Below are 13,115 nucleotides of genomic sequence, written 5' to 3' on the forward strand. Positions count from 1 at the left end.
TTCTGCTGGAATTTCTTGTAAAGAAATACTCTTCAAAAGCAAGTTATGTTTGTGGAGTGACTCTTGGTATTTGCATTTTGGTGGCTCTGTGACTCGCTAATAACAAAGTCCTCTGAAGAGACCTGCTGTAAAGTGTTGCACATTGGTTTTGATGTTTAGGCTTTCTGTAGCCTCCAGCCCTTCTGGTTTCTGCCTTGCTGTACTGTTAAAACCTCAGTATCTCTTGTCTAAGGCCTCCAGTGCTTTGCATACATTCTTGAAGATGAGTGTGAAGAAACCAGGATTTGATTTGCCTCAGCTGGCTGCAGTGGGCTACACGAGCTCCAGGAAGGCTGACCTCTAATAACCAAGGTGTAGTCCAGCTCTTTCTAGGATCCAAATGCTACAGTCTGAAACAAATCAGGCTGTGTGTGTGTCTCCTTTCTTGTGCCTCCAGTCAAGACAAGGAGGTGGTGGTACTGAAGTGCTCTTGGTGTTCCATTGCTCTGCAGGGAGTGAAGAGAAGCTGTCTAGAGCTGTCAGCCTTTTGCACCCATAGCAGCCACATGGACAGATTTGGAATAACCTTCATGATCATGATACCTTTATCTGTCCTCCTAAGAGAATAGAGAGTGTTTCATGTGTGACTGGTGTGAACTGGCCTCTTCTTGCTGATCTTAATAGTATAAGACAAATAGAAATAAGGGCATTTCACTTGCAGGGGGGTTTTGTAGCACCCAGGCCTGAACTGGAAGCTATGCTCTGCCTCTGCTGCCTTTTCTTCCTTCAGGAGCATTGCACAATTAAAAAGGGTTAATTACTCCTTGAGCACAGAGAATCATTCCATGGAGTGCTGGGATGTACCGGCAGACTTGTCTGGGGCTGTTTTGTAAAGCTGAACTGAGATCTTTGTGTGTTTGGGAATGCAGATACTGATGATTTAATTTCCCTACAGTTAGGTCTTTATCCTTATTTGCATGTTCTATGGAAGAATGGAGCAAGGTGGACCATTAATAACTCTTGATTATGAAACAGTAAAATTCTTTCAAACTCCGTCATTACTTAAAGACAGTTTTTAGAGTAATGGCATTCTCTCAGAATAGATTTGAAGGGCAGGCTGCTGCCCTTCTATTTTCTGTCACAAAATGCCATTTGCCAAGCCAAGAGGGATCCGCTATCCCAGTGGTGATATGTCAAACTTGACAAAGCACCTGACAGGGGAAGGAAAAATGCTTTGTGACCATCTTTGTGATTCAGTGTGAGAGGCAGTCCTCCTGCATTCTGAAATGTCATTTTGGGTGTTTGCACCAAGGTCACTCCATCTACCCAAGAATTTTATAGCTATGTATAAATAATGTCATAGCTTGCAAAATAGTACAAGAAATACCTTTTCCCTTGTGTTTCCAGCTGCTGCGTGGAACCTCCAGCAGTAAAAATCCATGGAGAGAAATTTCAGAAAAATCTTTAATTTTTTTTATTGGAATCAGCATGAATGTATGATTCAATAAATATATTTTATATACATTTAACAGCAGAAACTTTACATTCCATCTTCAAACTGCTGAAATAGAACTTCTGTTTTAAAATTATTTTACAAGCCAGAAAAATAATTTGCCACTGTGGCTGTGTGGTCATGCAAATTGTCTTTAAGTTACAGTTTTATGTCTTTATGATGTAAAAATACTGATTTGAAGGAAGCAATTGCTTTACACTCTGACCAATGTAGCAAAATATCCTTAAATGGAGTGTAAGGCCATACCAATTTTATGTATGTGTAGATTTATACATATGTATCTATAGTAAATTCATACAGAAAATACGGGGACATCCCTTTCTAAGGTGGGTAGGGAGAAGACATAAGTACGTAGCGATTAAACTGATGTAAAATTCTTCAATAAGGAATACATCTTATGTTTTAAACACGACTGCACTTTATATTTTGTATTTCTCATATTCCTCCTTTATTCTTGAAGGGAGAATAACATGAAAATTAAAAAGCACTGACTTTGCCACTTTTTTTCAACTTGTGTAAATGAGCCAGTAGAGGTACTCAGAGAGCACTTGCGTTGCCCACTTCTTTCCTCCTTCCTGCATCAACTCCAGGGATTTTACTCTGAATATTTTTCTCATGATCTGTGACATGCAGATACTTCAGCACCCACCTGGCAAAGAAGAAAATGAGAACAGCTGCATGTGCAGCTTTTCATTGTTTTAATGATGCTCATCTAAAGTTAAAGGGAGATGTGGTTTTTTTTTTCCTATTACGAGCACCCACTCCTTTTTCCTACGCTGAAAAGTTGATCAAACAGGGCCAATTTAATGTCACTGCTTCTCAGATCTCGATAATATCCAAGAAGGAAATCACTCTGACCTTGTTGCCATCCTTTCCTGTCGATGAACAAGCTTGGACAAACATCCTTTTTTAAAATTTTTTTTAACATGAACCCCCCATAACTAGCTCAAATCTGAATTAATCCTTACAAAAGAACGCTGATAAAGGGGCTGTGGTGGACATGTGTATCCAGAGGATCTGTCCTACAGCTGAGGTTCAGGTCTGTGTTGGCAAACCCCACATTCCTACCCTGACTGGGGGGTGACAGGCATTGCCCTCCCAGGGCACAGGGAGCGCTGGCACAGGGATGGGGCACCCCGTAACATCTCCCACTGCTGCTGCTGAACCAGCCCAGCCTTTGGCTGCCCCTGCTGTAAACAGCATCAAGGAGCTGTTGTGTTTGGGAACAAATGAGCTTTAGTAAGCCAAGCTTTGGAAACAAAGGTTTTCTTCATACAGCTGGCTTGCAGATGGGAGAGATACAGAAAATGGAGCAGCACAATGCCACTTCTTAATAGGTCTTTTTCAGAAGTTTTTGTGAGGTATTCCTAGATACCACATTTTGAGGGTTTGACTAGTGAAGTAAATGCTGAGGGAAACTGATACAATGTTTATCAAGGACACAAGGAAAACGCTCTCTAGGTGCTGAACTGTTCCCACCTTTTTTTTTTTTTTTTTTTTTTTTTTCATGTTTTCAATTGGAAGGTATTCCTGCTGTGTGTGTTTGTATCTCCCCTCCAAAGCAAAACCAAATGTGCAATGGTTGTCCTGAAGAGAAATATCTTAATATTTTTATTTTTCTTCTGAATTCATTTACAAAACAATGCAAATGGGTGTGCGTTTATAGTTGGATGGGAGAAATTCCTGGGTCCTCCCCCCTCCTTTTTTTTTATTGTTATGTCACTTAAGTGTAAGCTTTTCATTACTCCTTAGCTGTAATATAACAAGCATGATATGCTGTACACTGTGGTAGTTGGTGAGAGACAACACAGTCCATAAACTGTCACGGTCCACGATGTTTAGCCTGCTCATGGCTGTGGGTTGATCTCGAGTGGGTGGTGACAAACAACTGCTTGGGACAGTCTTGTGCATCTTCAGGGTTCCAAGGCTGCTTCCAGAGTGGTGTCACCAATGCTGCAGGATGGCAAACTGCGAGGAAATGCCGTGACCTTTGCACGTCAGGCCATTTCTGGGTGAAGTCCTCTGTGTGTTGCTTTGTCTTCACATCTCTCAGTCTCAATCCACTGAAGTTTCGCTGTATCTCACACACACAGACACAGGTGTGAATGGCTTTTAGCACAGTTACCTCCTACTTCAGTTCTTTTGAAACAGTCAAACCTTTGCTGCAGCTCGATAAGTCCATGAAAGAAGAGGTGAGCTCTGGTCACGATTAGTGCTGTCAGCATGTCATGACCAGACTCAGGAACCGCACAAACTTTTCTTTTTGTGTAGGAATTCCATTTCACAGTAGGCTTGAGATGCTCCAGGTGGTGCGTTTTTCAGGATCATTCATTCCACGTGGATGTGGTGAGGTAAGTCCCTTGGCCTTTGTGCCTCGTGTACCTCTGGAGCTGCCGGTGTCCCCTGACCCCCTGCCCTGCTCACCAGAGCACCAGGCTGGTGGTACAGTGACAAGGAGCTCAGAGGCAGAGTTCAAGCACAACAGGTCACCCTCCTCTGTGAGGGGAAGGTTAATTGCTTACCTGCCTCTCAAATTCTCACATAACATGGCTGTTTGGATCTTCATGTTTGTTTCCCAAAAGTTACAATTTGAACACTCCCAAAGCTGACAGATCCCCAGGTTAACCTGCTGTTGTGACCTGATTTAAGGATGGATGTATCAATTACGGTTCTGAAATGTATCTTTTTAATGCCCTGTCGGGTTAAGTGGCACTGATCAGGGCTGGAGGGCTGTGAATGGGGTGGGACATCAGCCTGGGTGTGGAGGAGATGCTGTTTTCCCAATTTTCCACTCTGAGGAGGTTAACTTGGGGATTTGTCAGCTTGGCCCACACTGTTTCTGAGCTTATTTTCTCTTCTGATCCAACCCTGGAACTGGAAGAATGACATTTTTGGACAAAACCGTGGCAGATGAGGGAAGATTGGAATAGAAAGGAAAGTACAAATTCAGTGTAGGCAGAGCAGAGTGTTTCAAAGCCTTGGTTTAGTTCTTTCCCTGGCCTAGATAAGCACAAGGCAAAGGAACTTCGGCTCCCTTGTGCTGAGATTTTGTTGGGTCAGCCTCTAGCTGAGCATCTTTTGTACAGCTGAGCTCTACTGCTGTGACCAAAGGGCCTGGCCACAGTCATTTAAAATGGTAAAGAGATGAAGTAACAACAAGCCTAACTCATCAGTGATTTTTTTAAAAATTATTCTTATTATCCTGATCAAAAGTGGGATTGATGGCAAGTGGAGGCATGCATCTGACCAAGGACTTGCCAGGATAGTTACACTCCTGCCTGTGCAGGATGTACCTGTGTCCCACACCTTGGCATGCAGCAAGACGCATTCCCAGCTCCATTCTCACCTAACAGAGGCTGCCCCCTCTCCACTTCCTTTCCTTTCTGGTTTCTCGAGCCCTGTTTTTAGAGGTGACACATGCCCCTGTCTCTTCCATGGCACAAGTCCAGCCTCCTGAATCCACTTTCCAGCCCCTCAAGGAATACGCAGCAGCATTTAAAGCCTTGACTCCCAGGAAGACCATATTGGTTGCAGTGACTGCACTTAACTACAGCAAGGAGTGAGTATTACAGATTCCTCTGCCCTACATAATCCTTGACCTGCTCTTCCTTTCTCTTTCCAGATCCCTGCCTTCGCTCTGCTCTTGGCTGGGACTGAACTCTTGGGACTCTTCTACATTCTAACAGTGCAGCCTCAGCAGAGCAGATCTGACTGAGAGGCTGTGGCCACAACAGGGTTGTGGCACATCTCAGGCTCTGCTCTGGCCCTGCTCCTCAGGAACTCATTGGCTCCTCACCTCAGCACAAGTGACTGTGGTGAGGATACTTCTGAAAATGTGTCAGTGCATACCCAGGAGAGGTGGCTAAGGCACCGCCCGTGGCACAATCTTCAATATTGCATAGTTTTCCTTCAGTAAAGGTCAGTGTTTGGGGATTAGGTGTCAAGCAAGAAACACTGGAGCCCAGGCCCCATTTCTGCTATTGTTGCAGGTCGTGCCCTGCTGATATCTGCAGGGTTCTGACAGGACAATGCTGCTTTAAGCAGTTACCAGGCCTCCACTGTAATTGTGTCTGTGATGGTGTCATCACTGCAAGGGTGGTTCAGGCTTTGACCTGGACCTGTAATTTAGTGCCCAAATTCTGTGGTGTGTTTAACCCAGGCCATCTGGCTCAGCTGGTTTGCAGCCTAAAGCCTGATTCACGTTTTTGTCAGACAGGTAACCCAGCAGTGCTGCAGTATCACCAAGTGCCTGGGTAAGGCGGATGTCCTCCCACAGACCCTCTGGGGAAGGGGATTGGGATTTTGGCTTGCTACAGTGCTAACAGTCCTGGGCCCAGCTTCCCAAAAGCCTTAGCAGCAAAAACAGCCTGTGAGCTCTGTGTCCCTCAGACCTGGCAGCTCCAGGCAGCTCTACCTGCCCCTGCTTGTGCCAAACTTGCCTCATCTGCCACAGCAGTGACATGCTCACAGCCTGGGCACGTGGTTTCTGATGATACCTCATGCCCCAGTTTCCTGGATAGGTGAGGAGCATGTCCTTGTTTGACTTAAGCTACTTACACAATTCAAGTGGCAAATCTGTAAATAAAAGCTAAATTCAAGCTGTGCTGATGGCTTATTTCTGCTGGTATCATCCTCTGCCCAGGAAAACATGGATGATTTTGTACTGGAAGCACTGACATACTTAACCCTCAGTCTGGGGACAGGGTTTGTGTTCTCTCTCCTGGCTGGGAGCTGCTGCTGTCAGGGAGCTGCTGCTCCTTCTCCCTTGTGCTTTTTGAGTCAGCAATGCTCTGAGTGCTGCAGGGATTGTTAAGCACACACACAGCAACCCCCCTGCCTTTCCCCAGAGTGGCAACATCTGCTTGTGCAGGACCTGTTCCATCTTTTCCCTGTGCATGGTCTGGTTAAAACCATGGCTGACCCAGCCCTAGGATCCAGCCCTATCCCAGGATGGGCTTCATCACTGGCTGACAGACCCAGGAGCAGGAGTATCACAAACCTAAGAGTCCCTTACAGTTTCTGCTCAGAAACCTGGCAGTGAAGTGCACCAGGACTGCAGCTTAGGTTTGCCAGACTTGATGGTCTTATTTTAATACAATCAAATAGTTCCTGGGGCCTTGCACTGTGCTTGTTGGCACTGTTGGCCTCGGATGGAAGGAGTGATGTAAACTAAACCTCTCTTACTGCTTTTCCTTCCCCTTCCCCTTCTCTGTCACTCTTTGCCAGGATCTTCATTTAATAATTTAACCAGTAATAACCAGCAGTAGTTTCCTCTGCTGGGGGCTGAAATAGTCCCTTTTCTTGTTTCCTGCCCTGTGGCTTGTGTCCTTTCCAATATTACAGCAGCAGGCAGAGTGATGCTGGGACAGCATGGCTGGGTGAGGGCAGAGCTGATCCAGGAAAGCTGCAAACAGAGAGGTCATTGTTCCTGGGCTTGGGGGCTCTCAGGCTGGGATTCCTCACCTGGCTCAGGCTCTGCTACCTCTAACTTGGGCTGTGCCCTTCAGTGTTCCTGCAGCCTGGAATCACCCAAGGACAGCACCCAGGGCTGCTCATGCCAGCAGCTCTCATGGGAGAACATCTCACCCCCTGCAAACACCTGCAGGCAGAGCTGGAGCAACGAGAGGATGCTCTGCTCCAAGTGCAACAGCTCCTTCCATCCTCCCTGGTTCACAGCAGATGATTTCTTGGGAGGCCCTCTGCTCCATACCACAGTAGGAGACTGAGAATGCAAGGACCTGATTTCCTATAAGCAGCTGCTCTGTAGCTGGATCAGTGTAAAACAGGGAGCTCTACAGGAATAAGAGCCAGACACTGAATTCCCTCTAACTTAGGCTGCTTTGCTTTCACAGAGCTCAGTCAAAAATACCCTTAGTGGCCACCTTGGCATTCCCCAGGAGTCCTGTCCATGCCTGGTTGGCTATGAGAGCACTTCACTGGGGGCTGTCACTGTGCCTGCCTTGGGGAATGCTTTTAGTGCCCTATTTTGCCCTGTATTCCCCAAGACACTGATCCCAGGCCCTTCAAAATTTGCAATGCTGAGGAACTGAGCCCCACAGGAGTGAAGAAAAGGGAGATGAACACAGAAAAGTGCATTAGACTCGAATGAAGTGGGAGACTATTGTAGGTTCATTTGAGCAAGAGATGTGCAACTGCCCTTAAGAAATAACTGTTAAGGAGGAAGAGAGAAGGGAATAGGAAGACTTAAAGAACCTGAAATAATTTAAGATGCTGAAATTAATGACTACTAGCTTCTGCTTTGGTGCTCATCCTAGCACCCTGAAGAACAATCAGGCATCTCAATTTTCTACTTAGCTGGTACACTCTCTCCATACAAATCATGGAAATCTATTGATGCAGCAGCAGCACAAGATGCCCCTTCCATCCACCCCCTTTTGAGAAGAAGACAGGAATGTGTGGGTGCTTCCAAGCTGGAAATGGATCAGACAATTCCTTTACTGAGCTGAACTCAGCAGGATTGGAGTTTGAAGTACTCAGGTCCACATTTTGCTGTCCACTGCTGCCAGTATCAAAGCTTTGGAGTAAAGAATGGGATATTGAAAGAGATTGTGTATCTTTGGCACAGGGATAGAACTATGTTTTATTAAGTAATGGTAGTACAGTATAAAAATATGATTGTATACAATCTGTGAAAAATATGACACCACTGGGAACAGCCTCTTCTCCTCTTGGATGTTCCTCTCTTTTAATAAAGATACATTGTAAATTCTTCTAACCTTTCTTCTACCAGCACTGGGAAATGAAGCAAAGTCTTTAAATCACAGTCAAGATAAAGGGCAGCCAACAGTGTAATTTGAATTGTCTTGGCTTTGCTTTAAAATGAAAGATCCTCAGAAGAATCAGAAAAAGCTTCCAGAAAAGTCTGGTTAAAAACAAAGCCAAAAAATGTTCTCACTTTGGAGGATGTGAGACTATTCAGAGTTTGAAATTGTTTGATGATTTTAGGAGCAGTCTCCCAGGCCTGACAAGCAAAGGCTTCTAGGAGAATTAGGGCACCACCAGTGCCACGGAGGGAATGACCTGAGTGTTCCCAGGCAGTGGTGCTCTGCAGTTTGCAGCAGCCCACATTCTCACTGCTCTGCCCTGGACCTTTTTCAGCACCTCTCTGATTTCCATGGCACTGGGATCCCAGATGAAGCAGGTATTAAGGTGGGAGAGACTTTTCTACCTGATCAAAATATTGTAAGATGGTGGGGTTTTTTTTATTCTGGACAATTATATTTATGTGTAAGGAAAAAGAATTTCTGCCCACAAAGCGTTGCATCTCCAGCAACATCTGGAAATAATATTTGGGATAAAGCTGTCTTTTTCCAAAGAAGCCAAGTGAATTAGGACCCAGTTTTCTCTCTTTAGTCCCAGACAACTGCTGCTTTATTCAGAGGATTTTCTTCTGACCCTCATTCTTAAGAAGAGATAACAATTATGGAGTTATCAATATGCCTGGAAGTTACCCTGCAACATCAAACCCTGTGCATTCTTACTAATAAATATAATTGCTGGCACCATTAAAGCAGCCTACTTTAAAGATGAGATAAGTTATCAAAACAAGTTCTTTTGCAATACGGAGACTAAACACAACCTGGCACAGATGGAGAAAAACCTTTGATTTTGAAAACTACCCAGACCTGCCAGGGGCTCATAGGACAGTTTAAAGTCTTGTCTAGGTGGTGAAAGGTCTCTGGGACAGTTATCTCAGCACTGTCACACCTTCACTGAGATTCCCGTGTATTTCCTTCTGGGATGTGAGTGCTGCTCACTGTCACCCTGCAGGCAGCCCTGGCGCTCAAAATGGAACAAATGGAAACTGGCTGCTTAAAGAAGAGAAAATAACACTGCTTATGGTGGGCATCAAATGTGCCCAGAGCTGGGCAAAGCTGGACTGGAAGCCAAAAAAGGCTGGTAAGGGTGTGATTCTTATTTCAGTCTCTAAACTTCCATGGGATCCACTGCAGCTCAAGTGCTTCTGTATGGGCAAGAAACAGCCCATCATCAACTTTCTGATGATTTTTAGTCCCATCATGCCTTCCTCCAGCTTTATTCTGTACCCAGAAGTGGCACTGGAGCTCTAGTGAAGCAGTAGCTGTGACATAACTGCATCTGCACCCAGGAGATTTAGGATGGACATGGGATTATTCCATGTACAGCTGGAGCAGAATGAAGTGAGGTGGAAATGTCTTCTCCCTCCTTGCCCTGCTCCTGCCCTCGGTGTTTGGGTTTGATGTAGGACCAAAACTCAGCTAGGTGGGAAGATGGTGCATGGCGTTTGTTGACCTACAGGCAGGTCCTTCGGGAAGGAAACCTGCAGCTCTGCTGTGCCCCGGGGGGATGGAGGGTGTGTGAACCACGGCCAGATTGCCCCATTCCAAAGTGCAAGGTCCAGGCATCGGGACAGGATATTTTTACCCAAATGACACCAATTTGAGGTCGTTCACCTGCATGAGGAAGGAGCTGTGGTATGTGGGTTGCCAAGCCTCTGCTGTGCTGCTGGGCAGGGAGGGAAATTCCCTGGATTTGCCTTTCATCTCAGACAAGGACACACCGTTTGAAGCAATCGCAAACCGCAGCTGGCACAGCCGGCCCTGGCGCACGCAGGGAGAGTTCAATAATTCAGCAAAAAAACCCAGAGCCAGCAGCAGGTTTGGGTTCCAGCCAAGGCTTGGGACGTTGTCCCAGCGTCAAATAATGCCTCTGCTTGAGATCTCCCTTCTTGGGAAAGCACCGTCTGCCAGGGGAAGGAGAAACCCTCAGCCCACAGGTTTTCTGCTGCTCTGGTGGAGGGAAAGGGCTCATGTGCTGGTTCATGCTCCCACTGCGTGACCTTGTGGCCTCTCCCTGTCTCAGCAGTGCAAAGGGACTCAGAAAACTGGGTGGCCTTTGCCAGAATATTTGCCCTAGTCCATCCAGTGACTGCTGTGGTTTTAATGGTTTTTTTCTCCCTTTTTTCCTTTTTCTATGCTTGTCCTTTCTTTCTCTCTCTCTTTCTTTCTTTCTTTCTTTCTTTCTTTCTTTCTTTCTTTATTTTCTTTCTTTCTTTCTTTCTTTCTTTCTTCCTTTCTTTCTTTCTTTTCCTTTCTTTTTCTTTCTTTCTTTTTCTTTCTTTCTTTCTTTCTTTCTTTCTTTTTCTTTTTCTTTTCTTTTTCTTTTTCTTTTTCTTTTTCTTTTTCTTTTTCTTTTTCTTTTTCCTCTTAAACTAAAGTGTGTTTAGTGCTGGTGAAAGGTGCTGAATTGGCAGCCTTGGAGATGGATGTCCCTCTACCCAGCCCCAGCAATCCCTGGTGTTTTTTCTGGTGTTCCTCCCCCCTGGCATCATCCCTGTGCAGGACAGCTGGCAAGTCCCAGGCTCTCCTCTCCTCTCATCTGCTTCTTTCTGTGCTCACTGGGACCCCCACGCCTAAGCATGACTTCAATCCCCCATCCCAAGCTTGGGTGCTGCTGCCCTGGTCCAGCCTGGACCTGGCAGTGCCCCAGGGCACTTTGCTGTGAGCTGCTCCAGCCTCTGCAGGAGGGAGCCTGTCTGCTCCCACAGCAGGCAGCAGATCCAGCTCAGCTCAGCTCTGCTCCCATCCTGAGCAGGAGAGGGAGGAGAGTGGATGCTCCCCATGGGTGCCACTTTTCTCTCTGCCTCCTTTTGATGCCCAACGCAGACCTAACCCCAAGTGCTTCAGTGCAGACTGATTGTCTCTTCCTTCGTGCTCTCTTTCACCTCTCTCCCTAAAGTGCAAACAAACACAACGGAGCCACCCTGGGTGCTGCAGCCAGCTCACACCCAGGGGCCCAGAGGGACAAGTGGGACATCAAGCCCTTGGCTTGCCCACAGGCCCCAAGCCAGGCTTTCAAGTAACACCCTAGAGGCATTTGGCACATTTGTCCCCACCCCAAACACCGATGCCAACCTGTGCTACCACTTGGGCAAAGAGAAACCCCTTTGCTCACCCCTGCCCACCTCCCTCCCCCTTTTCCCCATCCCTACCGAGCTGTGCCAGCCTCCCCATACCTCTGCCAGGCAGCAGAGAGGGGCAAAGCAGCCTGCTCCATCTTCCCATCCGTGTTAAAGGTAAATGCAGCACCAAAATAGATACAAAAATAGAATTTTGGGTCCGTCGGCCCAGCTTCACTATTAATATAACTGCTATGAAATGTCAGAAAATAAAAGCTGCTCTCTCTATACACACCTGCCCCCCACCCCCCTCACTGACAGTATTGCCACGCGCCCGGTCCTGTCAAAACAAGGCATCAAGATGCCTGTTTTCTCTGTATTTTAAATACAATTGCTTCCATCCCCCTCCATTGTAAACAAACATGGCAGAAAGGGGTTTGGAAAGAAAAAAAAGAACAAACAAACAAAAGCCCCCTATTTTAAAAATCCTTCATCGTTTCTCGTGTTCTGGATAATATTTCTGCCTCCTGGGACTTGAATCCTGCCAGGTTATTTAAAAGGACAGAAGGTACCTGTGATTTCTGATGAAGGCCCTGATGTCCTTCTCGGGTTTCCTTTGGATGCTCTCTGGTGGGGATGACAGAGATAATGTATTTGCTTTCCTCTATGCAAAAGTCACAAAGTGTTTGATCGGCAAACCCGTGACTAAAAAAAGTAAATATATAAAATAAACAGCAATCCACAGCCGCTTTCTTAAGTTTCCCTATCTATCCAGTTTTCAAAGTGCAAAACCTAGAGAAGCACAGAATGATTTTCTTGAGGTGGTTTTTCCCCTTTTGTTAGGGCTTTTTACCCCCACGTGCTTGACTGGAATGGCCTTTCTATAGCAAAAGTCAGATAAAGCATAATTGCAGTAGTTTCTGCACATGGAATCATGAATCATTCCAGTGACTAGAGAATCTAAGCTGTTAATAGGCTAAAAAAGGATTTTTTTTTTGTTGGTCTTTTTTTTTTCCTTTTGTTTTCTTTTTGCATTATAATTAAGCATGAATATATATTACTATATTACACTGCTTGGATTGCTGGAGCAATCCACACCTTCCTATGCTGTAAAACTAACTCCCACCCTGCGCTCCCTGGATCAAGAGCTTCTTTTCTCCTCCCTGTGCCAGTCACCCTCAGTTCACATGATTAAAAGTCCCTCCCCAGGCCCCCTCCCCCCCCCTTTTTTTTGTTGTTTTTTTAGTAGATATTGCCGCATTCTTAAATTCATGCATTGCTGCATTGCTATTGCACATATATAAAGGATTGCTCGCTCCCCTCCCGGCTGCTCCCCTCACTGGTTGTGCACATCCTCTCTGCGGACAATCTTGTAGATGATCCAGTAGAAAATGTTGAAGATGAGGAAGGCCATGGGGAAGCCGATGCGGGAGATCTTGTCGATCTTCTTGGCCCTCTGGATGAAGAGTTTCCTCATCTCCTCGGGGGAGCGCGACGGCGGCGGCACGGGGTTGGCCGTGTTGTTGTTGTTGGCTCCCTTGACAGAGATGCCATCCTTGGCCTGCAGGCAGGCTGGCCCCATCCCATAGGCGGTGAAGTTGAACCTGCCTTCACCAGCCTCGTCCTCCTGGAACAGATTGAGCATGGGACTCTACTTAAAATGAGATATAGACAGTGCACCCTCGCTATAAGGCTCTCCGCTGGCGCCGTCCTGCTCTGCACGGG

General features: G+C 46.1%; 1 protein-coding gene across 1 annotated transcript in view; it reads right to left on the reverse strand.

The window, feature by feature from the left end:
• Positions 1-12,220: 12,220 nt before the first annotated feature.
• The window catches only part of GLRA1 (glycine receptor alpha 1), a 38,204-nt gene continuing 37,309 nt past the window's right edge, over positions 12,221-13,115 (reverse strand). The window contains exon 9 of the mRNA XM_066328819.1: positions 12,221-13,041. Within this exon, the coding sequence (XP_066184916.1) occupies positions 12,727-13,041 (315 nt within the window). The 3' untranslated portion in view covers positions 12,221-12,726. The remainder of the gene's footprint in view (positions 13,042-13,115) is intronic.

Source organism: Sylvia atricapilla, chromosome 14 (genome assembly GCF_009819655.1).
Source record: "Sylvia atricapilla isolate bSylAtr1 chromosome 14, bSylAtr1.pri, whole genome shotgun sequence".
In the NCBI taxonomy this organism is placed as follows: Eukaryota; Metazoa; Chordata; class Aves; order Passeriformes; family Sylviidae; genus Sylvia; species Sylvia atricapilla.